Source organism: Cokeromyces recurvatus, assembly GCF_025118155.1.
Source record: "Cokeromyces recurvatus strain NRRL 2243 chromosome Unknown BX663scaffold_41, whole genome shotgun sequence".
In the NCBI taxonomy this organism is placed as follows: domain Eukaryota; kingdom Fungi; phylum Mucoromycota; class Mucoromycetes; order Mucorales; family Mucoraceae; genus Cokeromyces; species Cokeromyces recurvatus.
The window spans coordinates 174,634-201,481 of NW_026251427.1; the positions used below are offsets into that span (position 1 = coordinate 174,634).

Sequence of the window (26,848 nt, forward strand, 5' to 3'; positions counted from 1 at the left end):
CTTTAATTTTCTATAATACAAACTTGTCAGTCTAATTTTTTTTTCTGTCTGCTTATATCAAGCTATTTCCTCTTTATATAACCATTTTTAATGCTTTGTGAATTGAAGGTGTAATTCGGGTATATTCAGGGATATCTCTATCTACAAAATAATTGTTTTCTAATTTTTGTCTCTATAAATACAAGTTAATATAGATAAAGGTGGGAGAGGGGAACCTCTTACTTACGACTAATTTTTCTTCTTTAATTGTTTCTAATAGAAGCTTTTTACATGAATCCATTTGAAGTTGTTGATCGTAATATTCATGAATGCGTACTCTAAGTTTAAATATATCAATTATCAAAGAAAGTTGATCTAATGGATTTATCATCAAATTGGTTTCAACATATTCAAATGCTTCATTACTTGATTTTAAATAGTCCTCTTTACTCTATATAGCGCACACACACACACACACACACACACAAAATAAATAGTATGATGATTAAATAGAAGAGAGTGTCGAAATATATATATATATATACTTACTGCTTCCTTTAATTCCCATTGTGATAACGTCTTGTAATGTAATAATTGTGCATAATTTAAATGATCAAAATCTCTTGCATTTAATAAAGTGTTGAGACCATCTTCATTCAATGCTTTTACAACCATACGATGTAATTCATAATCACGTAATGTTTCAATATATTCAAAGTACATGGAAGCAATAGGCGCGTTTTGATCTCGTCGATAAGATAGTCTATCAATCTCTTCCTTCATCAATTTTAATTTCTTTACCATCTCTAGTCTATCTTTATAATATTTATGATATTCTGATCGGTCAACGGCAGCTTCCTTGTATAGTTGAGCACATGTGTTATATTCTTCGAGAAATAAATGAAGTTTTACTAGATAAATAAATAAATAAATGTAAGCCATAACATGGTTAAAACTGTACACATTCTGTTATGCCTTATTACTTTGTTCTTCAAAACAATAAAGCGCATCATCTGTAAATCCATGTTGTTGTATCAATTGATATTCATTCTCCTGGCATTCCTTGACTAGTTCATAGTGTCCTGAACGTTTAAATAAGTTGCTCAACTCCCACCATGCTGTCCTTTCACTCACTGCATCATTCAATTGTTGAGCCATCTGTATAGCCATTCTTAGATTACCTTCACTTTCACTATGATGATCAGATAATTTAGATTGCATTACACCCATATTAAAATACGATGATTGGATTAATCGTTGTTTCACTTTATCTTCTTCATCATCTTTCATTTGATCAATCACAGATCGTTCCAGTTGATAATAATGAAGAGCATTACTGAAATCACTAAAACGAGATTTCTCAGGATCGCTACTCTTTGTAAAGTAAATATTGCCCATTGTACGATAAGCAGTCTGTAGTAATTGTTTATCGAGAGGATGTTCAATCGTCTTGAGACCGTACTCGATGGCTGCCTGAAAATCGTGAAGAAGAAGATGAGCTTGACTCAAGGCAGCATAGGCCCTTGGTAAAAACTCAGGAGGTTGAATTGATTTTAGACATTGACGACACATGGTGATGGCCCCCTGAAGACATGAGTTAAATTTGGGACTATCACCCACTTCATCATCACTTTCGTCAACGAGCCATTCTGTTAATTCAAGAATGGTTTCAAATGCTAATAATGGCTTTGAATTATTGACAAGAGACTTGTAACGGTTCATATAAAATTTAAACCCTTCAAGGGCCGGATCGGTACGAGCGTATTCGATTCCATAAGTTACTGTTTTCCCCATATTACGAGCATAAAGGAGAAAAGAGAGAGAGAAAAGACGATAAAAACCAAACAATAATACTAATAAAAAAAAAAAAAAAAAAATAATGCAAATTATTCAGTCACAATAATAAACATTTGTTATAATCATTCTCTTTTTTTTCTTTTTCTTTCCCCTTTTTTCTTAAGAAAAAAAAAATGACAGATGAATATGGATTTGAAACCAGATTACGTTATTTGGAGCATATACTTTTAGGACAACAACAACAACAACAAAAAGATGTTGATGAAAACATTTTGAAACGCATTCAAGCACTTTTAAAAAATATGGATGCAGTTTATAAAACGAACAAGTCCATTAAGGACTTTATTACAAAATGTAATTACAAGTACATTGAATAAATAATGGCATGTTCACAAATTCACACCATCTTCCTTTCTATATATATATATATATATATATATATATATATTAGATGATATGCATGCAAATATATTAAATCCTTCTAATTCTTCATTTGCTTTGGAAAGAGAAGTTTTAGCACCTGATGTAAAACTTGAGTTGGTACTTTGTGCACAACAAGATTTAGAAAAGTTTGCAAATGAAGTTAAACAAGTGAAAGACTTGGAATATGTTGTGAGTGGCAAAAGATTTGATGGTATTGTGTAAATGCAACATTTTTTTTAGCGTATATAAATGTATATATATATATATATAATAAAGCTTTATCTAACCTTGATATATAGTGATTGAGTCATTAGCACCACAACTTTCAACGCTAGAAGTTAAACATGAGAAACAGATTGATAAAGTAAATGAACTGACAAGACAAATAACAGATTTTATGGAAAGATATAATGGAATGGTAAATAAAGAGAATATGTATACACATCTACATTACTAATATACATCTTAGGTGAATACATTATCAGAAATTTTTATTTCTTGGGATCATATATTAACTAATATTGAAACACATGTTAGTACATTAGAACGAAATAATTCTGAATTGTGATTGGATTATTTTATTTATTATGTAATTTCTATGGTAGTCATGACCTTTTTCTTTAAAAAGAATTATATCAATAAATACAAGTAATTATTATTTACAAATTAAGAGTAGAGTAGAGTAGAGTAAAGAGATGGGGGCGGGTGCAAATATAAAAAATAGCATTCTATAGAATGACTATCATAACAGAGCACAGACAGCGCTTATTCATGCATAATGGGCTACTTACGTGGGAACACATATATCAGTCATCATTCAAGCAAGCAAGCAGGCAAACAAACAAATATATATTAGTGTAAATCTTTCTATTTTTCTATTTTCTTTTTTTTTTTTTTTTATCCTTTCTTTCCCTCTATGGATAAACTACCACTAGAGATATTATTTCATATATTTGGATATCTTCCCTTCTCTTCTTATTGTCTTCTTTATACCTTATTCCCACAATCTATTATAGATGCAGCCCTCGTACAAAAGATGCTACATGATCAAGAAGCTATTGTTCATTTAGTTTCAACTAATCCTCATGAACTCTCTTCTTCCATGCAACATTATCAAAATGAATCTTATTTATCACTCTATTTTGCTAGTTATGATCCAGCACATCGGTATATCTGGTTATGGCCTCGCTCATTCTATGATCATAGTCATTATTTTAAAGTGAAGAATGCTTATGTGTTGCATGGTAAATTGGTTATCAAGGGACTAACAACAAGAACTTTACTACCACTTGTTTCATTATGGGATATTCGAAAACGATTTCATACAATGTCAGTATCACAGATTGAATTATTAACTATTCAACAACAAGATTGCATATTAGATGCTTGTTTAATTAAATCGAATTCAAAAAGAACCATCATGGATACTACTACTACTACTACAACAGAGGCAATCATAAAAAATGATGATACAATAGATATGATGTCATTTGAACGTCCCTTATTACCTGCACATTATAAAAGGCAAATACCTATGATGACGACAACAACAACAACAGCACCACTACCATCACTACTACCACCGAATCATCTTAAAACAAAACAAATTGCTTCTACAATAGTGCCTGTTTATCCTGATCCTACGTGTGGCTTCTTTTTGATTGAAAGATTAGGTATCAGTATTCCTACTTTTTTAGACTTGTATAAATAAATTGTATATGAATGATTATATATTTATCTATGAATGAATGAATGTATGTGTGTGTGTGTATGTGTGGGGAAATTGTGACACTATGACTTGGATTTCCTTATTTGGACATATCGTGTGATCAAAGATGAGTTGCATTATTATAAAATGAATAATTTATATGTTTATATTCATATCTTTATTTTTTTTTATTATTATTCTTTTCTTTCATATAAAATTAATCATGAAAGTTTTTCGAGCAGAAACGGGCGAACCTATTAAATGGAATTTAAAACCTAGTCTTATTAAAACGTAAAAAGAAAAAAAAATGGAATCTTTTATATTCAAACTTTATGCCTATTTCTTTTTTTTTTCAATCGGTAGTGTTGATGAATTAAAACAAACCTTTGAAGATGAATGCGGAGTGCCCATGAGTGATCAAATCTTGATGACCAGTTTTGGTAAGCTAGTGAAACAAGATAATTTGACTAAAGTATTAGAATCGACTGGAAAAGTAATATTTACAAAATATAAATAAATGAAAGAAAAAAAAAGGGAATGAGTAAGTAAATAAATAACATGTGTATGCATATCAATTCATATAGGATGAATATATTGTGTTTTGCTATGATCGTCGGTATTTAAGTGTCGATGAAGAAAGTATAGAAGCTTTATTAGCCGCAGAAACACCTTCACTTGAGCCAAGAGTGAACCAATTAGATGGTATATAGTCTACTCATGAGAAAGAGAGACAGAAATATTTAATCTAGTATCTGATAGGAACGTTCATATTAAAACATGTTCAAGCTTCATTAAAGAATAAAATTTCTATTCAAGATACTTGTCAAGCATTTATATCCTTATTTTCAACTTTTGATTCCCACAGTCAAGTGAGTCGTGTCTAATCTTATTCTTTATATACATATTCGTCTTACTTTATGTATGTAATTAGACATTAACTAAAACAGTGACTACACATATTCATCTATCACAACAAATAGTACAGGCACAGAAATTTCAAAGTATGGCACTCAATGTAGCTATCACTAATCTAGAATCACATCGTAAACTGGCAGACGTTTGTATTCGATCTTTTATCACTCAAGCACAAACTGAACTAGATCATCAACAACACCTCTTAGACGCTATCGATCAAGATTTGACATTACTTAAACATGTTCGTATTCACTCTTCAATTGCATCACATAAACGATTGATTGATTTTGTAGATATTCAAAATATTCAACACATGCGTCATGATACTCAAGATCTATGTAGCTATTTAAAGGAGCATATGAATAGTTTAAATGAAGAAATACAACAACTTAAAGAAGATGAAGATAGTTTTGCTGATGGTGTAGCTGAAAAGAATAAGGGACTACAAGAGCTGGATGAATTATTAGCAGATATGCTGTTGATTCAACAAAAATGTAACTATTTAAGAGACAAGATACAACGAGACCTGAGGAGAGTATATGAAAAGATTTCAAAACTTGTGCCATTAAATCAACTTTTAGAAGGTTTACGATTAAGTGAAAATGGAAAGAAATTCCCATTAGAGGATTCCACAAGTAGTCAAAACACAAACAATACTCAAGAGTTATCTATGTCTACAAAACAGCAGCATCAGCAGCACATTGAGTCGTCGTCGTCTTCTTCTACAATAAAGCGAATGTTGGATGCCTTTAGTCATCTTGCAGAAATTCATGTTTATGATTATTTACCAAAACTCATTGAGTATGAACGTCAGATACGGGAACATACAACTCATTTAATTTCTCTCAAACGAGACTCCATTTCCATTTTTGTTCGCCATATGGCTGTTGTCTCTGAATTTCAACGACATGTGGGTAACATTCAACCCATTGTTGATCAACATCAATTACATCTTCTTCAATTCAAGTCGCGTTATCCTCGAGGTTTAGAATGTGTACGTGACCTATTGTTCTCCTATGGGGCCTTGATGATTGAAAAAGTGAGACGAAAGGAGTACATGGTCTTGTTAGTGAATAACGTGAGTGGTATAGCAGATGCCTTTTCGGAATTTTCAAAACAAGAGGAAGCAAGACGAGAGGCATTTGAGAATACAGTCATGAAATCACTTCCCTTCAAACTAGGGACCATGATGAACAAGTCTGCAGCTCAATGTAAAGTGTCCATTCAAGGGTTATTAGCTGAAGAGGATGGGATAGAGAAAAAGGATATATTAGATTTTATATCCATCATTACACAAGTTTATTATTCACAGTTGCCGACCAAGTTATTACGGCACCAAGAGGAACAAAACGATTGGTTATTACAGTTACTCAACAAAATGATGAAGGAAATGGATGAAATGAATAATAAATTTCTGAAATCAATAAGAGAGAACCTTTTAAAGCAGCAAATGGAAGATGATGGGAAAAAGGCTTTTATTATGAATGACACATCATCTGCGATGGTCGCTCGATTGACACCCAAGTTGATTGTTTCAACAGCAATAGCAACAGCATCAGCAACAGCATCAGCGTCAGTGTCAGCGTCATCATCATCTGATTTTTCTGTAGTGGAAGATGATTACAAGAAGTTAGTGATAGAAAACAAAGAATTAAAGAATAAATTGGGGAATATGGAAGAAGAGATGAATTTATTAGAACAAAAGAATCAAGAACAAGCAGAGGAGATCAGTCAATTACGAGAACTTGTGAAAACAGTAAATATATCTATTTATATGAATAAGATGCTTTTTTTTTTATTAAACATTATTTTATTTTTTCTATCTATTTATAGTTGGAAAATGAGAAAGAAGAGTTTGAGTCTCATAGACGAAGCGTATGTTAATTAACAAAATATAAATATAGGATGCTGTTTAATTCTTTCTTTCTTTCTTTTAACAGTTTCTAAATGAGCTTAAAAATAAAGATAAAACTGCAGATTTTAGGCTTGCAAGCGCAGAAGAAGAATTCCATGCAAAGGTATGAATATATAACACACACACACACACACTCTCCCTCTCTTCATATACAGATGCATATTTAACTCTTTACTAAATATATACATATACATACATATATTAGATGAGTGATTTACAATATGAATTGGAGGAAGAGAGGCGTATGAAAAATAATTTGGAAATTGAATATGCATCAGAACTCAATACGCTGCAAACAGAACGTGATCATCTTATCAAAGATCAACAAAAGTTGGTTCAACTCCAAAAGGAGATGGAACAACTAAAGACACATGTATCACAACTCCAAAGTGAGCTTGAATCTAAAGAACGTACAACAAACGAAATTCGTCAGTTACAAGAACAAACACGGGTTATGGTAAAACGTGCGCAAGAGGACTGGGAGGCCAAATCAGATGAACTCGTTCGTATTAAATCAGATCAAGCCATTCTAGAGGATGCTATTCACGATCTTCTTCATCGTTGGTCTGCTGCTGCTGCCACTACTGTCACCACCACGGACGACCAACAACCTCTTCACTTGCAAATCCAACAGTTTAAAACCAATCTAGAAGTCTTTGAACGAGAATATGAAATTACAAAAGCTAATTTGGATGCAGCAACACTAGAGTTAACCGAGTTGACTGATAGTTATGCTGCTCTAATCGATGTGCATGATGAATGGCGTTCTATTGCAAGTTGTATGGCTGAACGTCTCGAAGATTTTCGTAAACATCTTGTGTTTGAGATTGTGAATCAGTTGCAATTACCAGTAGATGAGAGAATATTGAATGTATTACAACAAAAAGTGACTGGAAGTGATGATGATGCTGCAATATGGAATCAAGTCTTACAGTTAGCGAGCTCCATTGATACAGCCAAATTTGTAATGTCAGTACGTAAGCGTGTGAGAGATGTTTACGATCAAGCAAAACAATTTAAGAAAGAATATCGAAATACAAAAGGTAAATATATCCAAGCGAAAAAAAAAAAGATGTGTGATATACTGAACTAATCCTTATATCCTTTTTCCTTTTTTTTTCCTTTTTTTCTTTTTTTTTTTTTTTTTTTTTTTTAATGAATAGAAAAATATAATAAATTATATGCTTTATATTGTGAAAAGATTACATTCAGAAAGTAAAGTCTTCCATGATTCACATGCACACACACACACAAACACGCATATATTTATTTATACAAAAATGTAAACTAATATGTATATATATAGCTTTAGGGTAGGTGATGTTGCTTTATTTTCTCCTTCACGTAACTCGGCTGATGGAAGACCATGGGCTGCATTTAATTTAAATTCACCTCATTACTTTTTACGCAACCCAGATACGACCAAAGAATACATATTAGCAAGGATTACGGCTATTACAGAATATATAGCATCAAATGATGAAAACCCGTTTAGATTAACAGAGGGCACAAAATATTATGTGGTGGATGTAGAGCATTGGAAGAAACAGCAACAGGTTAGTAAAAAAAGGCCGATTTCGCATGATTCTGGTTTAGCGTCTATCACCTCTGCACAAGAACAACAGCAAGCGAAACGGCCTTCATTTGGTAATCTAACTTCTGGTTTTGTACATAGTTATACTACAGCACAGCAGCAGCAACTATCAAAAGACTAAATCTAATTTTATGTATAATAAAGTATACCTTTATTTAATTCATTTATATTTAAACCCATCAAAGATAATGAAAGAGTTCGATTCAATCAATTAATAGTAACATTAATTATAGATAATAGTTGGTCTCTCTTTTTTTTTTTTGTAATTTGTCACTCACTAATCTGATCTTTCTTAAATATCTACATTCATTTATATAAAGATGCTTATGATACTTGTTGTTAAAGATAGAGTCTTAGTATATGCTTTAAGAATAAGCTCTTTTTCTTTTTTTTTTTTTTTTTTTCTTATTGTTACTTGGGTCCATTAAATGTGTAGCAGTAGTAATCATTCTTATTTTATTGTTGGCTTTATTTAAAATGGAACTGTAACATGTACTTCATTTTAATTATATACACGTATAAGCAAAATTAATACCTGTAAAGAGTAATACATCATATGAAGTTAATACAATAAAAAAAAAAGAGGTCACATAGTATTTATTATATTTTATTTTTTTCAAAAAAGGAAATTCTTTAATATATCCCTTCCCTTCCCTTTCTTTTAAAAAAAAAAAAAAGTACCCATATTTAATTCCTCTAAATAATAATTATTAGAGGACAATCTTAAAAGTCTAGTATTTCTTATAAATTATTGAACCATAATGACTCTAAGTAATAAAAAAAGTTTCCTTTGGAAATGTGGAGCAATTGTGGCAATGAGCATTTTGTTTATTTGGATGTTGTATGTTTCAACGAGTGGTTCATATATAAATAATAATACTATACAGAAAGGTAGACATACCCGTATATGTATATATACATATATATAACAGATACAGATACTAATCAAATACTTAGACCCTAATATAGTTTCTTTGGACCAATTAGAAAATAATCATAATGCATCCTATTGTTCAGTTACAAAGGATGGTCAACCGAAAACTGAATATGCCATCATGATTGATGCTGGTTCATCAGGCTCTCGAGTTCATGTATACCGTTTTAAAATATGCCAGCCTAACGATCCCATTTTAGAAGATGAGGTCTTTCATCAACTAGAGCCTGGTCTCTCCTATTACAAAAATAATCCCAACATGGCTGCTCAATCACTTAGAGAACTTTTAGATATCGCTATGAAACATGTCCCTGTTGCTGTTCAAAAATGTACACCTATTGCTGTTAAGGCTACTGCAGGACTTCGTTTATTAGGACAAGACGCATCCAACAAAATTCTTAAAGCGGTAAGAAAGTACATAGAGACGAACTATCCGTTCCCAATTGCAGGTGAACATGGAGTTGAAATTATGGATGGAAAAGATGAAGGCAAGTTCAGATATTATAGTCTAATGACTGACTGACTGATGAATAACGTATTATTGAATAATAATAATAATAATAGGGGTTTATGCATGGATCACAGTAAATTATTTGTTGGGTAAATTAAAAAAAAGCCAGTTAGGAAAATCTGCAGCTGTATTTGACTTGGGAGGAGGATCGACTCAGATTGTATTTGAGCCTACCTTTATCAGTAAAGACGAATATATGATGGAAGGTGATCATAAATATCGCTTGGAATACCAAAATCGTAGTTATGAATTATATCAGCATTCATATTTGGGATATGGTTTAAATGAAGCCCGTCAACGAATTAAATCAGAAATTATCCATCTAACTGGAGGAGATAAGCAGCAAGTCTATTATCATCCATGTTTACCTGAAAATCATAAAGAAGAAATTCAAATCAATGATAAAAATAATGCCACTGTTGTACAACTTGTGGGCACTGGCGCTGGTTATACAGCATGTCGAGGCGTCATTGAAAGGGTCTTCAATAAAGATAAACTCTGTGAATTAGGACCCTGTGCATTTGATGGTATCTATCAGCCACCACTCAAAGATACCTTTCAAACAACCAATGACCTTTATGTCTTTTCGTTTTTCTACGATCTAACTCAACCATTAGGAATGCCAACTGAATTTTCTGTACGTGAGTTAGGTGAATTAGCAGAGCATGTATGTCAAAATAATATAAAGGTCTTTCAGCATATTCCAAACGCTATACAGCTCATCAAGAATAACCCAGATTACTGCCTTCACCTTACCTATATTTATAATTTGCTTAAATTTGGTTATGATATCCCAAGTGATCGTCTTGTTCGTACAGCGAAAAAGATTCGTGGGGCTGAAACTGGATGGTGTTTAGGAGCTTCAATTGCTATGCTTGATGAAGCAAAACTTTGTCAAGAAACTTAATTTATTATTATGATTACATATGTATATACATATATATATATATATGTGTGTGTATGTATATATGTATATATGTATATATATAAGGAAAAGAAATATGGGGTATTTTTTTTTTAATGATTCGAAGCTAATCTTTTTTCTTGTAATTGATGATCTGAATAAATTTGATATTCCAAGATGATGGGTAATAATTTCCACAAAGAAAATTCAGGCCAGTAGCAATTAACATAATGAATTTGACATGTGTCATTTGCTTGCCATAATAAAAAATCACTTAGACGAGTTTCACCTGATGTTCTAACTAGAACATCTAATTCAGGACAATCGGCAGTAAATAAATGATCTTTAATTGTTTGATCTGTAATCTCACTACGAAATAAATAGAAAAGTTAGGAAAGTTTTAGATGAATTATAATTACTTTACTCCACTGTTATTTTTCCATGTTTTACTAATTCAATTGTATCTTTAATAGCTGTAGTTATTTCATCTCTTGATGTATATGGACAACATACATTAAATATACGTCTATTAAGGGAAAAAAAAAAGTTAATATTGATGTCCTCTGTCTTGTATAAAATGTGTAATTTACTTTTTGTTTTTTTTCGTTTGTTCAGTTACTTTTTCAGCTACTTTTTGAACATGTTCTGGTAAATAACTTATGTGACCCAAAAACCGAACGCAAATTTCATATTTATCTACCAAAGCACTATATATATTTGTTAGGAATTGACATAAACATGGTAATCTGTAATTTTTCCTACTTTTTCTCACAAAAACCTTCAAAGGCTTCACAAAAGAGTCTCATCAAATAATCGACTTCATCTTCTGATCGATTAAAGTTTTCTATACTAAAGGCATATACAGTAACAGCCTCAATACCTAACTGCATGCAAATATCTAACATCTAAATATGAAATGCTTTAGTATACCATGTTCAAATAAGGTAAATATTTATTCTTATTCCTACTTTTTCTAATTGCTTAAATCCTTCATAATGTCCAAATTGTGTTGAACTAGCACCTGCTTTCCTTGCATAACGTCGATTTCCATCTAAAATAAACCCAACATGACGTGGGATTTTCCCTTTACATAAAATGGAAATGGTCCATTGCTCAAGATAATTATTCACCGAATTTAAAATGCTTTCCATCTAAAGGAGAAAAAAAAAAAAAAAAAAAAAAAAAAGGAGTTATTTGATTGCTTCAGATATGCTGAATTTTAAAATTATTACGATTAAACTAAAGATTTTTATTTAAAACATTAAAAAATGACCAATGAGCACATAACATTTATGTGCTCTTTTGCCCTGGTCAAATCGCTATGGAAAGAAAACCCCTTTTGGGATATAAAAGGGAAAATGTTGAAGTGTATGTATGAGTGATGATAATTAACTATCAGAAAATCGTTGTTGTATTGAAAGAAGATGATGGTCAGAGGGTTCGGGGATTTGGGAGGGAAGCTGGATAATCCATCTCCAAGCAGAATTGCACATACGGAAGGCCAGCGTATGAGCCAGGCATCAAATGATTTTCTCACTTTCCTTAGTAAGGAATGTTGATGGTAATAGGAGATTCAAGAGATAAGAGAGTGGATCTTCAATAGATCTGGAGCATCTGAAGGCGGTTATTCATATGCAAACAAGAAAAACTATGTGAGCGTGTGTGAGGAGTTCATTAGGATGGAAGTGGCAGGCTTGAGGGTTTATCAAGAGGTAACCAACCAAGTCGCCATCGCACGCAACGAAATCATTCACTTCTTGTCATTGGTATTGTAAGAATAGGGTCGACAGTCAGATTATTACGGCAATGGGATAGAAGTTTCATTATTACAAAAGATTGATAATATTTAATGGGTTGAAATGGGAGCGTTTTTTTTTTTTTTATTTTATTTTATTTCTTTTACTGTAGCACTGATTTTTGTCTTCTTTAACTGTTTAATATTCGATACAAGAATAGCTTAATGTATCTTGGCGTTCCTTAGCTCTCTCTTTTTTTTTAGAGGATCATACTTATGGCCCAATAGGCTGGTAGGACTAGGCACCAATGAGGTCAATCCAGTAAAGAGTTTACAAGTAGGTAAAGTGGTATAACATCAACTTTGTTTGCCTGATGAAAATGATTCAAGATATAAAAGATAGACATAATTGATGTGGGATGTAGAGGCTGATCATGTTGTCTATTTAAGTTTGATGAATATCCAACGCATTAAATCAAAGTAACTAAAACTGCTATGCTCATCCTTCGGCTAATAAGATTATAGCAAAAATACATAGCCTACGTAAGAGAACCCCATCGTTACACTTTATAGCAAAGAATCATCTTAGCTAAAGTAGCTTGACAAGTCCATGTAACTACCTTATATCATACATAAAGGCACTGCTTGACAAGCAAAACAGATTGGCTAGTTTTAGTTCTTTGAATTATTAAATATTAGATTTATTGAAAAAAAAAAAAGGTTATTATACTGGTTTTTGACATTCAATTAGTGCCCTTTGCAATTTGAAATCACGGCCTTGGACAAAAAGATTTGTACTGAATGACAAAAAATGTTTACTAAAAGGCATTTCAAAATACATTTCAAAAAAGAACTCAATGCGCTTGTCCCATGAAAATAAATAAGAAATTACTGTTAATGCGTTCACCTTTGTTCTTTCTGTAAAATTAAAGATAAAAGCAAAAACTTATATAGCAGCAATGTTACCATCATACACTTGATGTGCATATAACCTCAAACCGTTGCAAAAGATATTCTACCAAGTAGTAGATAAAGCAAAAATATTGTCTTGTCTTAAAAAAACCCCCAACTGTGCAGTCAAAGAATTTTAAAATTAAGTAGTTTCAACTTTAGGACAAAGACTTGTTATTCATTGCTATATTTCAGTAAGTAAAAATGGTTTATCGTGCATCCTTTGGTTAGAATAGAAAAAAAAAGGCTTTTTGGATCCGAATTATTGTGCAGTAACTTTATAGGTGTATATGCCATGATTCTCTAGCTATTGCACAGAAGAAATACAAGAAAACCACTTTAAGCTACTTAGCCGCTACAGCTTTATGCTTAGAAAAGATGTTTAATAATTATATAAGTAGAGAAATATGTTGGGATTCTAATGCAAATGCCATTTGATATGAAAAATTTAAAAAAAAATGAGCTTCTATTAGGTTATTTTGCAAATACGCTTTATTGATCTTTTGAATTTTGTATATAGAGTTGTCTGAAGCTTTCAATCATCTCGTTTGTCATCTTTACGTTTCTATGCCTTTCTGGATATTTTGATCGTTGTTTCTTAACAAGTAGCTGGATAGACCCAATGTACATCCCTGTTATGTAATGAATCTCTCGTATTGTCAACCCCATATCAAAATACAGATGAAGACAATTATGAGTATTTTCCTTCGTATAGTTTTTTCTTTTTTGGCGGACCTGAATTTCTCTTGCTCTTTAGATACCTCAACTGTGGTAACAATGCCATTTTCTAATTGAAATTTTCTTTTAAAAGAAGAATTAAGTTCAACAATGGGCGCAGCTAACATATAGTCATCTATCTTTTCATTTGAACGGCAATCAATTGGAGCTTCGATTGTATTATCAACTTGTTCACTAGAGTCTTGAATGAAGCTAACTTGATTCTTTTTTTTTTACCGAGAACTGAGAAACGCATAAATGCAAAACAAGTATAAAAATTTAAATAAGCAAATGCCAAGTAGAGTTGTGATTTAAAGATTAGTATTATATACACATATAAACAGCATTATTCTATCAAAATTACAGGCAGCGACTGTCTCCTTCATTGTTGAATTTTGGGAAGCAACTTAGTGATACGACCACAGCAATACTAGTACTTAAAGTATTTGGTCTTGGTTTTTTCTTATAACACCTTGTCCCATTTTGTATTTTGTTTCGTTTGTTAATTGCCTTGTTTAGGTTAATGTGCACTTGTACACTTTCTCAAAAATAGTGTAGCATCAAAAAAGGAAATTATGTTACATTTCTGAGTGTTGCACTCTACCAACTTCTACTAATTTTAAAATAAAAGTGACGTAGCGACAATATATTTTCTTCATAAGTGTAACATTATTTCTTTCTTTGATAAAACATTATTTTTAAAAAGGTGTATAAGCCTCTTAATTTCAATTCGACCCCTGTTTCATTAAGTATATTAGGTACACAAATTACGTGAGTTTTATGCTTCGTTTTACTTAGTTTGTTTCCACAAAAATATGAGAGTAATTGTGCTCTTGTATTGCAAGGCATTGACGTTTTGTGCTGTGTATTAACATCATTATGTTCATTAGTACAGTTATGTGCATTGCCATTTTTACTGCTTTCATACTCTTACGCTACGTCAACTAGGTATTATGCGTGTTACATTATTTATGTTCATTACGTTCATTGTGCTCATCTCTGTATCTATCACTCTTACATCACCTTTCAAAGACATTATTTCACATGTTCATTGCATACATTACCATCATAGCTGTCAATTTTGACAACATGCCGGCAGTCAGGTTTTTCTATAAATATATGAATAGTTCCTGTTTTTATACCAGTTATATCTCTTTTACTAAATATACATTCCTATCAATTCAAAATGTCAAGCAACACCACCTCTTCTTTCCAAATCGTCATGGACAAGCACTATGTTCTTCTTGAGGAATCCTTCTCTGGTCTTAATACCGACGCTGTTCATCCAATCGAGGCACGCAAAATTCAAGATGGCTTTGTCCACGCTGTTGACATGGATTGGACCAAATCTACCAGTCCTCACACTGAGGTTCAACAGCTCTTGACTTTGTCCAACTTTTTGCCCAAAGCTGTCACCCAATGCACCACCAAAACCAAGAAAACAAAAAATAATTCTGCTGGTGGCATGAACATTGACTCGATCCCTAAGGCTGATCAAATTGTCAAAACCCAGTATCGCAAGTACACCGAGACACAGGTTAAAATTTTATTTCACTTTTTTTTTAAAAAAAAGAAAACAAAAATTAACCGTCTTTCTCTATGGGTTAATAAACTCTTCCGTTTGGTCTTTTTGGAAGGAATGCTCGCTTCGGAGGCTGCCAGGCAAACGGGAATAGTTGTTCGCACTGGGCAAGACTATGTGTGCAAGACCCGTTTATTAATGGAGGAAATAAGAAAGAGGGAAACAATGGAGGTAGATAGTGATGAAGAAGTTGAAGTCGCCGAGCCACTTCCTCCAAAGGAGCGCAAGTATGGTAACCAGAAGCTCTTTCAGGTTCACTCTCTCTTTTTTCTTGATTTTTATGAGAAATGTGCCGATGCCACCCTAAATGAAGCAAGAAAGGCGGTAATGGAGATTTTTCCTGGTTTGGAAATTGATATTTCTACAATTTCGAAGCATCTAAAAAAACATGGCAATTTGACCATGAAGAAGTTGGAGAAGCTTCCCAAGGCTCGTAACACCCCCCCCCCGAAACTTTGGAGCAGAGAAAGCAAAAGGTTTTGGAATGGTTTTCTCTGGATGATTTTGACTTCATGAAGAACTGCGTCTTCATAGATGAGGCTGGGTTCAACATGAACATCAAAAGAACTTTTGGTCGCTCTGTCAGTGGTACCCCTGCTAAGATTGAAGTGGCTACTCAACGAGGTGTTTCCATTTCAATCATTGGTGCAATGTCTGAAAGAGGCATCGTCAACCTCATGGTGCATCGGCCAACTGCTGTCATTGGTGGCAAGAAGAAAAGAAAGTTAAATTTGGCTGAGTCTGGTGTTGACGTAGTCAACGGTCGAGCGGGAACAAGAACCGCTCATTATCTGCAGTTCTTGGAGGCTACGATGGATGTCTTGGACGCTCAGGGAATGCAAGGGAGGTATCTTGTTATGGATAATGCTCCCATTCACACTAGCAAGGAGGTCCAAAAACTGATCGTCTCTCGTGGGTACAAGTGTATGTACCTTCCAAGATATTCTCCGTTCCTAAATCCGATTGAGGAAATGTGGTTCAAGATCAAAATACATGCTAGACTTTCCAAATTTGAAAGAAAATGTTGAAGGCTTTATTATTCAATCAAGAGACTTAAACTTCTTATCTGATATTAATGCAGAACGTTATTGGGCAAGTATTGGTCTTGCTACTAATGTACAAAGACAAGTTAGTTTATATAATGAGGGTATGTCAAGCTCTTTAAATTCTGCTAAGGAGGTAAAGTTTAATCCTATAAAAACAAAAAAATCCAAAAAATAATCCCCTTTGTATAGTTTCTTACAAGTAATAGTCTTTCTGAAACCCAGGGAACAAAAAGAAGACACGTAGAAATAAATAGTAATGAGCAAAATTCCTCTGTCAGTGAAGATGTGCGTCAAAGAAGGCAATTTATACCAGTAAGCTACAATGGATTTGTTGACTCAGGAACTAATATTGAAAATGAAAATGTATGTGATAATAGAAGCTAATAAAGCTTGTAACTAATTTATCTAATATGAATTTACCTGTATGTAGAGTAATAGCCCATCATCAAGTATTAGTTCTTATATACCATCTGACCTTTCAACTGCAATAACTGGCTACAAATGTAAATTAACAATGTGCGAGCTTAGGAAAAAGGATATTCCTAAATCAGTGATTCCTATTGCTGATAAAGCTTTAGCCAGTTTAGTTGCTGATGCTGAAGAACAAGCTGCGTCAAATCAATTGTTCCCTCTAGATATTGAAAGAAGATTGCATGCATCAGGCATTTTTTTATCAGTATTTTTTTCATTAAAAACTACTGAGAAGGACAAGATTGCAGAACTCCCATATGTAATCTATAAAAACGGCCTTTCCCTTAAACGTGCAATCCAACAGAATAAGCTGTATATTCAACCGCATCCATCGACTATTCTTGAGGAATCATGTCTTAACACCATCTTGCTATCAACTCATATGCTTCATGGTAAGCCGCTTATTCAAACCAAATTCTCTGAATTACACTTCATTGCGACTTCAGTCACATTGTTCCTTACCCCGTTTTTTTCCGCTCATGACATTGCTCAGATAGAGTGGGACGCTATATCTTGGGTGTATAAATAATTATATAATAAAGTTGAAGACACAAAGCGCCCAGATATTACATTTCATATTAAATCTGGTGATACTATTGCTGAAATAGGTTGTGGTGAAGTTAAGAAAGACTATATTGGCAAAGTTGAAGCCAAGGCTCGTGTTTTAGAAATAATGAAAAGACAACTACATTTAAGAATGAAATCTGATAAAAAGATATATGAGATTGAAACATTTGGTATCCTTGTCATTAAAGAGTATAACTGAATTTCGTAAAACTAAATTCTATTTGAAAGGCAAGGATATTACGCTGTTCAAAATGTACATGGATATAACAAAATGGGTTTATGTCTATGAAGAATCACCACCTTTTACTTTACCAACAACGTATCAAACATACAGAAATATGAACGTTGATATAGAAATTATGACTGGTTTTAAGGTATAAAATTTGCCCAGATAATATCATGTTTCTCTTTAAACTGACATCATTTTCTAGCAACAAATGCTTAAGTCCATTCTAAAACCTGAAGATGATAGTAATAATGATAATGTCTGGAAACTATACAAACCACATATACGTCCAACCGCATTTTCTTTCAAGCCTTTATATGAAACAGGTCTGTAGACTATGTTCTCTACATTATTTATAAGCAATAAAACCAATTGTTTTCTTTTCATAGATAAATAAAAGGAATAAAGTATTTTTTTATAATGAATACCTATTTTCTTGTTAACATATCTATCCCAATAAGTCTCAAATATATAGTCCAATCCAAGCAATCATCAACAGTACCTCTCTAACAAGCACCCACAATATGTGTCGTAAGAACGGAATTCTCATCAGGAGGAACACTTTTGGTATTGCTTGGAATCTTTTGAAATTATTTTTTATTTGGATTAGGGAAAAGTAAATAAGGAGGCATGAACAATAGTTTACATTTTTTTTATTATTTATAGCTTCCACTACAAAAACAGTATGATGAGTATTGCAATTATCCAAAACAATATAAAATCTATATTTATCAAGTATATTCATGATAGTTTGAGCTGGTTTTACAATGTGAGAGGATATTGTGCATTTCTTCAAATGTTTCTTCTTAATATTCAGCGTCAGCCTTTTCTGTATTTGACTTGGATTGAGGAAATCCTTTTTCAAATTCTGTCGACACTTCTTTGTTTAAAATGTTCAATATTTTTTTTTAAAGCTAACGATACCAAAAGAAACGAAGGATAGTCGTTAAAATAAGATATTAAAAATCGAGTATGCTCAGAATTTTTTTTTTTTTTTGCTGTTCCTCAACAGGTTTTCTTCTTCAAAAATCTCCCGAATAAAACAGTTTCATTGCTAGTGTTGAATTCATCGAGCAATTTGTAGGTCGTACTACAAAATCTTCTGCAAAATTTTAATAAAGCAGCAGGCTTTTTCAAGACTACATTTATACATCTTCATTCTTATCAGCTGAAATAGAGGACTTCTACAAGTTTTTCCTCTGAGTCTCGTCCATAGGAAATTCAATTAATGTAGATATCTTTCTGTACTCATAAACTTCCGTTTCACTTTCAGGATAATATTCTATTATAGGTTGATAGTTAGCACAGCCCAGTTCCAATTTGAAAAATTTATTGAAATGTATTTGATACACTCTTGAAAAGTATCTAATGACGTTTTTGAAGTGATCTCCAGATAATTTTATTGAGTCTTATCTGGAAGTCTACAATGCTCTCGATAAAAATGAATCTAAAAAAAAAAAAAAAAAAAAAAAAAAAAAAAAAAAAAAAAAAAAAACTTACATTTTCCTCCTTCATATATAGTTTAACCAACTAATAGATAACCTTGATGATCAATGGAGGAATCCTGAGGACAATACATCTGAAAAAGTTCAAAGGAATAATCGCTTGAACCGAATATATGTAGAAGAGGATATATCATTTCCTAGACATCTTAATGAAGCTAATTTTCCTGCTTGGGCATTCAATTCATATTTTTTTTTTTTTTGGAAATCAAATAATAAATATAAAATATAAAGATAATAGCAAAAGTAATTTGATAGCATATGAAAAAGGATATGTTTTGTATTATAAGATATAAAAAACATGAATAAAAAAAAATAAACATACACTGTGAACAAATTGTCCCAAAAAATTAGAGAATTTGGGTATTTACGTTCTATTTCTTTGAAAACTTATCGAGTTTAAACGAAAATTGGAACAATATGCCTGTTATAAGCTGGTAATCTTAAGATGGAAATTGCTTAATAAGTATGTTTAAACTTAGACTGAAACTAAAAAGTGTTACATTGACAGTAAATTTTTATTAATGTATTAAAATTTAGTATTTTGTATATCATGGCTCTTTCCGCTAATAAACACAAAGGTACCTTTCAAGGTCCGTTGAACAATCATAACAAGAAATCATGGGCGCAAACTGTATCTGGAGGGGCTACTAAAACCTCTAGCTTCATTTGTGTATGTTTTGATTAGCAAAAAGATAGAGAAAGAGAAATAAACGAAAAACAAGTCCGTAAAAACGTTGTATAGTTTATTAAAGATAATACAAAATTGTACAACGAAAATTATATGGAAAGATCGAGGGCTATTTATATGTTTTTACAAGGTAAGCGTTATCAATGGAAATATGATTCAGATAAGCAAGTTTTACTATAATAAAGTGTTTTACATAAAACATTGTCTCCGAATAATTCTGCGATCAATAAGATATATCTTTATTCCTTTTTCTCCCTGAGTTGTTGCTGTCACGAATAATATACTCAATTATTATTTCTGGGGTAAGCAACGCGTTAATATTAATTCTTAGTGAATATGTCTAGTTGCAACAATACCAATTATTAATGAGTTACTATCATTACCATTGCATAAGATCTTATCACTTAACAATGTTCAATATTATCAATGTAGATATGATATGTATTACTCATGAACAATTATGTAATTGAACACACCAGTCATAATCCTGTTTGAATTATGTATATAATTATTATTATTGCTCGAACATTCTAACAATGACTATTATTAAAACTGAGTGTAGAATGAATATTATGCTGTGAAGTTGAGTATACTAGTTTTATATGAATAACTTCTTTATTATGTAATAAGTGATGGTTTATTTCTATTAAGCTAGACAGGCGCTGGAAAAGGAGCCTATGTTGTCTCCACAAGAAGTAGCAAGCAGTGATGAAGAAATGGGCAATCAAGTTGAAGTACTTCCTACCAAGAAGGAAAGAAAGTACGGAAACCAAAAGTTCTTTAAAGTTCACATTGAGTTCTTTATCGACTATTATAACAGACGTTCAACTGCTACATTGGAGCAAGCAAAAGCTGCTGTGATGGAAGCCTTCCCTGGCTTGGAACTTGTAGTCAGTATGATGCACGAGCACCTTATCAAAAAATGCAACCTTACCTTGAAGAAGCTTGAGAAGCTGATAGAGAAACACAACGATGATAGCACTATGGTGGCGAGAAGGGAGCGTATTTTGGAAAGGCAAGAGCTTAAAGATTTTGATTACAGCTCAAACTGCGTGTTCATTGATAAAGCAAGTTTCAATATGCATATTAAGAGAAGCCATGCCCGATCAGAAAGGGGTCAACCCGCCAAAGGTACAATCCCCACACAAGGAGGTGTCTCCCTGGCAATTATTGGTGCAGTGTGTGAACAAGGTATTGTAAACCTGACACTACGTAAACCAACTGCTATTGCTACAAGAAAAAGAAGAAGAACGACCTTTGCAGGCAGTGTTATAGAACAAGCTTTGGACATAATCATAAGTAATATTATAATAGATGAATTACATAATACAGAATAAAATATAAGCCTGAATATGAAATAAAACTCTGTATATAACATCCTGTAAATAATATAAAACTTATTGACATCCAATTGTCTAGATGTATCAATTATAAGACATCGTATCATTTCTAAGTATTTATTTTTATAACCTTGACAAAGGATTCAAATCGTCTTTGATCCACTGAAATAGACACCAGGAATCTAAGCTCCGATCAAACAATCTAGAACCTTAATCAGATCATTATAACACCTAATAAATAATTCATATAAATCAGTAGCTTGAATCAACAATACCTATATATCTGAATATTAACACTGTTTCATGACTTATGTTCTTTGACGGTTATTTTTACTTCTTTGATTCAGGATTCATCAGTATAAATACATGCAGTTGTGTAGACACAAAATAATCTTTAACTTTCCTTTAACTTTCAATTCTTATTTTTTTTTTATTCTTTATTTTAATTAAATAAAACAGTCTCAAACTATACTTCCTTTTGTTCTCTTTCTTTTTTTATTTTTCTTTATTATATAACGTTCCATCACAGGCAGTCCAAAATGAGGAGGTCGAAGTTAATGGTCGAGTGGGAACCAGAACATCTCATTATTTGCAATTCTTAAGTAAAACGATGGGTGTTCTCGATTGAAAAAATATGAAGGTGCGTTTTCTTCTCATGGATAATGCTCCAATCCAAAAGTTGGCCGATGTTGTAAACTTGATTGAATCTTGCGGATATAAGTGTGCCTACTTGCCAACATACTCCCCATATTCTGAACCCCATTGAAGAAATGTGGTCTAAGATTAAGTTTGGTGTGTGCCAAAACAAATTAACAGATAAAGATTCTTTGATACCTCGTATTCAAGAAGCCGCAAGAAGAGTAACTATCTCTGATTGTCTTGGGTGGATAAACCATCCCATTTCATTTTTTGATCACTGCTTGAATTTAGAAAAAAATCTTTAAGTTTACATCCTTATCTTTTTTTTGTCTCTCTAGTTTAAAATATGTTATGAAAATGAGACATTAAACTAATAAAAACTATTTTATGCTATAACACTATTTTTTTTTAACTTTTGATTAAAGGAAGTTAAAGCAACAAAAGTTTTTCACGATCGCATTTGGCTGATAGACAAATATGTTGACTTCATTTGTCGATGGACGTCAACTCGAATTCAAAAGGTGCCATATTATATTTTAAAATCTGTGAATTTTAAGGAAAAATCCAGTAAAACTCAACTTTTTACAAAGATAAAATAACCTTCTTGGGTCAACACTACTGTGTACGCAATCTACAAAAAATAGCAAAAAAGAAATTCCCCATCGGGGAGTCGAACCCCGGCCGTGTCGGTGAAAGCGACAAATCCTAGCCGTTGGACCAATGAGGAGCTGTTAGTTTTGTCGGGCTTGACTTTTTATTCCTGTTGCAATAATTAATAATTAGTCACTGCAAAAAGTTGGCGTACGACGTATTAAAGTACTATACGTCGTACGCCACAATTTAAGCACCGATTTTTTAAATTGTTTATTTCTACTAATTTTTAATATAAAACTTCCAAATAAAAAATATATTATGTTTAATATACTATCATAGAATAAATATATCCAAAAAAAACGACATGTCTACTGCTAATATTCATTATTTTTTTAATGTTTAAATTTTACAGCTATTTTGGCTGTGTTTTTTTACAGGGTAAAATTTTCCAAATAAAAAAATTAGCCAATAGAATTTCTAAAATTTATTATTTTGCGGAATTTTAAAAGTACTTTTAATTTTTCATTGTATTTTTTTCCCTTGAGGCAAAATTTACACATGCATTATTTTTTCAGCCATGCAAAAAAAAAAAAAATTCAACATGATTATGTATTAATGTTTAATTCAAAATAAAATACATTATTTTATTATGTACACAAATATAAAATTATTTTGTCTTTTATTTAAAAGTGAATACAATTTAAATTAAAAAAAATGTTCGAAACAATTAATTATAAAAGTAATCTTCATTTCCATTATAACATTGAAACTGACATTTCGAAATGTTGGTGGCAATTAAGTTGAAATGCCAAACGAATATTAAAACATTTAATAAATAACATTATTGAAGAGAAAAAAAAATTATATTATTTACATTTTCGAGTTGAGAGAAAAAAAGTAATTTTCCTATTTACATCGTGAGATTAGAGAAAAAAAAAAAAGAAATCACACTATTTGCATTGTGAAATTAGAAAAAAAAGGAAAAGTAATCACATTATTTACATCGTGAAATGAGAGAAAAAAAAATACTTTTTTTCCAAAAATGCATCTATAAGAAAACATATGATCATAGAAAAAATATTTTTTTTCCAAATATGGATTTATAGGATCCATAGAAAAACATAGTATATGATCATAGAAAAAATTAAGTTTAAACCCAAATAGTATATAATAAATGCATTTGCTTTAACTTATTGATCTTAGTTTCTTTTATCAATCTATTATTTTATTTATTCATTACAAAGCATCCTATTATATTTAAAAATGTCTCAATCTATTAAAATCAGAGTAAAGTGCTATTGTTCTCAATGCAAGACTGATTCTCGCCCTTTTCGCCTTGTTTCTAGAACTACTAGAGCAGAGCATAAAAAAGACGATGAAGTTCGTGCAGGTATATATTATTCTTATTTATATATAAATAAAGCCTTTTTTTTTCGATCAAACTGTTTAATTAACCACTAATATATGATATCTAGCTAAAGAAAATATGCAAGAAGATTTAATGGAAGTTGATAATGAAGATGGTATTTTTTTTTTTTTTTTTTTTTTTTTTTTTTTTTTGCATGACAAAATACTTACACAAATATTTGGTTCCCTCAAATTACAAATATAGACATTGACGATTACTTTGCTGATGATGCTGACATTGATCAAGACATGAACATTAGCAATGATGCTGAAGAGATTAGTGAAGAAAGTAAATAAAAAAAAATTAATATTTCTTTCTATTTAAATGTCTAAATATAATATCCTATTTAATATCTAACAGATTCATACGCTGGTTTTTTCAATAATGGAAAATTCCCCAAGGATCCTATTGCTATGAATATGTTCATGATGCTTGTTATGCTTATCCAGGGCAATCAAGTTACTAATCAAGCCCTCGAGTTGATGATGCGCTTCTTAAACATTTCATTAGAACATACTACTAGTGAGTACAGATTTCCTTCGAGTGCCAGCACATTCTACTCTTGGAGCCAACTTGGTGAAATTTGCCATGATGGCATAAAAGAATATGTAAGCTGTGAAGATTGTCATGCAATCTATCCATTTGCAACTGCTGAAGAGAAAGCCAGGATCATTGGCAAGAAATGTCGTGCTCGCGAAGATAATCTCCCATTTGCTTCTAGATGTGGTGCTGAGTTGTTTGATCAAGTTAGTTTGAATCCTGTTCGCTCCTTTTTCTACAATTCAGTTATCAACACTTTACGTAAATTTTTCCTTCGGGAAAAATTTGTTAAAAACATTAGTAGTTGGAAGAATCGAACAATCGTTCCTGGTCGTTTGTTTGATGTGTATGATGGAAGAATTTGGAAGAGCTTCAAACTAAATCCTGGCGATGAAGAAGCTTTTGTTGAAAGTTCAAGGTTCAATTTGATGTTTTCATTAAATGTAGATTGGCTTCAATTGTACACCAATAGCCAGTATTCTTGCGGTGCAGTCTATCTAACGATTCTTAATTTACCAAGAGAAATAAGAAATCTGCGTGAGAACGTTATTTTAGTTGGATTGTTACCTGGCCCATCAGAGCCATCAACATTTGAAATAAATAATTATTTGAATCCTTTAGTTGATGAGTTCTTGCTCTTACAAGATGGTGTGCTAATGAAGGTTAGAGATGAGGAGGATCAGTTAGTGAAGGGCGCATTAGTGTTGACGTCGATGGATTTGCCGGCACAAAGAAAATGTCTTGGATTTACTGGTCATAACTCAACACGTGCGTGCCATAAGTGTGATAAATCTTTTCCTTCGCTGCCTGGTAATGCTAATAGAAGAGATTTCAGAGACTTCGATGATGCTAATTGGGTTGGTCGTTCGGCAAGTACCCACCGTGTAAATGCAAGTAAGTGGTTAACTCTCTCGACGAAAGATCAACGTAGTGAATTTGAGAGAAATACTGGTACTCGTTGGAGCACGCTCCTTCGTTTGCCATATTTTGATCCTATCCGTTTCGCTCCCGTAGATGTAATGCATAATTGCTTTCTTGGGACAGCCAAACGTGTCCTACATATGATCTGGAGAGATGAAGTTAGATCCGTTGCTGGCGGTCGCCGCGAAGAGTCATTATTGATTACGAAGAGCGATTTAGCGGAGATGTCAGAATTTGCAAAAAGCCTGATACTTCCCTTTGGATATGATGGTGGTAATGCTGTTAAACGCAAGATAACAGTAGGTAAGGATGGTTTTAGCCATTTAACAGCTGATGAATGGCGAGTGTGGATTATTGCTATGTCACCTTATCTTTTGCCCTTGAGATTGAACATGCAATATTATAATCACTGGATGAAGTTTGTTGAAGCCAATCGTTATATAGCCAATACAAGTATTACTGAAGAAGAAATAGATTACGTTCATTCTCTATTAAAAGAATTTTTAAGCGAATTTATGGAAATCTACCATGATGCCAGTTACTTGTCACTGAATATGCACAACCATTTGCATATCAAAGAAGGTCTTTTGGATTATGGGCCAGCCATGTCCCATTGGCTTTTCAACTTTGAAAGGTATAACGGTGATCTTAAAGTTATTAATACTAACAATAAGGGATCCGTTGAAAATACGATAACGAAGAGGTTTTTGGAGTCTGTTTTTGCTGGAGACTATTTTGATTGTTTGCCGGTAGTTTCTGATGATCAAAAAAATTGGAAATCAATTTTTTGTAAAAATAAAAGAAATGATGACGAAGAAAGTGAAGAAGAAGAAGAAGATAATGATATGTATGACTCAAAGTTTGATATCAGTCTGTTCTTGGAGAATGAAGCTTCTGGTGACGGCAAGCTATATGGTTATGAGTGTGTCCCTGCAAGCATCGTCAAGAATGTGAAAGCCAAGGCTCGGCCTTCAAGAATGAATGACGAGGATTTCGGATGCCTATTAGATTATTATTCTAATGTCTATTATGGCTGGACATTTGTTGAGGATTCTGGTATACCTGGTCTCACCAACAGTGTCCAAGGTGGTATTTATACTAGTAGGAAAATATGGAAGTTCTCTTCTATAGATATCTTTGCTAATAAATACAAGTCCTCGGGAGCTAATCCCTCTCGAAATCACCGATATTCCTATGCACGTATTCATTGCGACCTTGAACCAACACTCGATACGGCT

General features: G+C 32.3%; 9 protein-coding genes and 1 non-coding gene across 10 annotated transcripts; 7 read left to right on the forward strand and 3 right to left on the reverse strand.

Moving 5' to 3' along the window:
• Nucleotides 1-676: 676 nt before the first annotated feature.
• On the reverse strand, nucleotides 677-1,819 carry BX663DRAFT_262511 (uncharacterized protein). The gene is made up of 2 exons (XM_051521915.1): nucleotides 955-1,819; nucleotides 677-890 (listed from the first exon to the last, which is right to left on the reverse strand). The coding sequence occupies exons 1-2, from the start codon at nucleotides 1,771-1,773 to the stop codon at nucleotides 888-890; spliced, it is 822 nt and encodes a 273-aa protein (XP_051378410.1). The 5' UTR covers nucleotides 1,774-1,819; the 3' UTR covers nucleotides 677-887.
• A 130-nt stretch (nucleotides 1,820-1,949) lies between these two features.
• Nucleotides 1,950-2,767, forward strand: BX663DRAFT_443130 (uncharacterized protein; the record flags this gene model as incomplete). Its single annotated transcript, XM_051523554.1, has 4 exons — nucleotides 1,950-2,130; nucleotides 2,228-2,410; nucleotides 2,499-2,617; nucleotides 2,669-2,767. 4 exons carry the CDS (start codon nucleotides 1,950-1,952, stop codon nucleotides 2,765-2,767), a joined length of 582 nt encoding a protein of 193 aa, XP_051378411.1.
• Nucleotides 2,768-3,090: 323 nt separating this feature from the next.
• On the forward strand, nucleotides 3,091-3,937 carry BX663DRAFT_525254 (uncharacterized protein). The gene has a single exon (XM_051529739.1). The coding sequence runs from the start codon at nucleotides 3,116-3,118 to the stop codon at nucleotides 3,908-3,910; it is 795 nt and encodes a 264-aa protein (XP_051378412.1). The 5' UTR covers nucleotides 3,091-3,115; the 3' UTR covers nucleotides 3,911-3,937.
• A 153-nt stretch (nucleotides 3,938-4,090) lies between these two features.
• BX663DRAFT_480235 (uncharacterized protein) lies at nucleotides 4,091-6,993 on the forward strand. Its single transcript, XM_051524333.1, has 8 exons — nucleotides 4,091-4,198; nucleotides 4,271-4,400; nucleotides 4,492-4,609; nucleotides 4,667-4,776; nucleotides 4,839-5,406; nucleotides 5,485-6,578; nucleotides 6,656-6,697; nucleotides 6,763-6,993. The coding sequence occupies exons 1-8, from the start codon at nucleotides 4,131-4,133 to the stop codon at nucleotides 6,844-6,846; spliced, it is 2,214 nt and encodes a 737-aa protein (XP_051378413.1). The 5' UTR covers nucleotides 4,091-4,130; the 3' UTR covers nucleotides 6,847-6,993.
• Nucleotides 6,994-8,975: 1,982 nt separating this feature from the next.
• On the forward strand, nucleotides 8,976-11,052 carry BX663DRAFT_262648 (nucleoside phosphatase GDA1/CD39). Its single transcript, XM_051521916.1, has 2 exons — nucleotides 8,976-9,753; nucleotides 9,830-11,052. Exons 1-2 carry the CDS (start codon nucleotides 9,387-9,389, stop codon nucleotides 10,681-10,683), a joined length of 1,221 nt encoding a protein of 406 aa, XP_051378414.1. The 5' UTR covers nucleotides 8,976-9,386; the 3' UTR covers nucleotides 10,684-11,052.
• Nucleotides 10,655-11,836, reverse strand: BX663DRAFT_525268 (di-trans,poly-cis-decaprenylcistransferase). The gene is made up of 5 exons (XM_051529740.1): nucleotides 11,649-11,836; nucleotides 11,443-11,585; nucleotides 11,271-11,387; nucleotides 11,105-11,206; nucleotides 10,655-11,049 (listed from the first exon to the last, which is right to left on the reverse strand). The coding sequence occupies exons 1-5, from the start codon at nucleotides 11,829-11,831 to the stop codon at nucleotides 10,794-10,796; spliced, it is 801 nt and encodes a 266-aa protein (XP_051378415.1). The 5' UTR covers nucleotides 11,832-11,836; the 3' UTR covers nucleotides 10,655-10,793.
• A 5,323-nt stretch (nucleotides 11,837-17,159) lies between these two features.
• Nucleotides 17,160-17,711, forward strand: BX663DRAFT_443251 (uncharacterized protein; the record flags this gene model as incomplete). Its single annotated transcript, XM_051523558.1, has 1 exon — nucleotides 17,160-17,711. A coding segment is annotated over one exon (552 nt), but the record flags the coding sequence as incomplete, so codon positions are not given.
• A 4,534-nt stretch (nucleotides 17,712-22,245) lies between these two features.
• Nucleotides 22,246-22,452, forward strand: BX663DRAFT_443285 (uncharacterized protein; the record flags this gene model as incomplete). The annotated part of the gene is made up of 1 exon (XM_051523560.1): nucleotides 22,246-22,452. A coding segment is annotated over one exon (207 nt), but the record flags the coding sequence as incomplete, so codon positions are not given.
• A 350-nt stretch (nucleotides 22,453-22,802) lies between these two features.
• Nucleotides 22,803-22,874, reverse strand: BX663DRAFT_t131. The gene has a single exon. It is a non-coding gene; the product is annotated as a tRNA-Glu (tRNA).
• A 2,528-nt stretch (nucleotides 22,875-25,402) lies between these two features.
• BX663DRAFT_443152 (uncharacterized protein) lies at nucleotides 25,403-26,278 on the forward strand (the record flags this gene model as incomplete). The annotated part of the gene is made up of 1 exon (XM_051523555.1): nucleotides 25,403-26,278. A coding segment is annotated over one exon (876 nt), but the record flags the coding sequence as incomplete, so codon positions are not given.
• Between the last annotated feature and the right edge of the window lie 570 nt (nucleotides 26,279-26,848).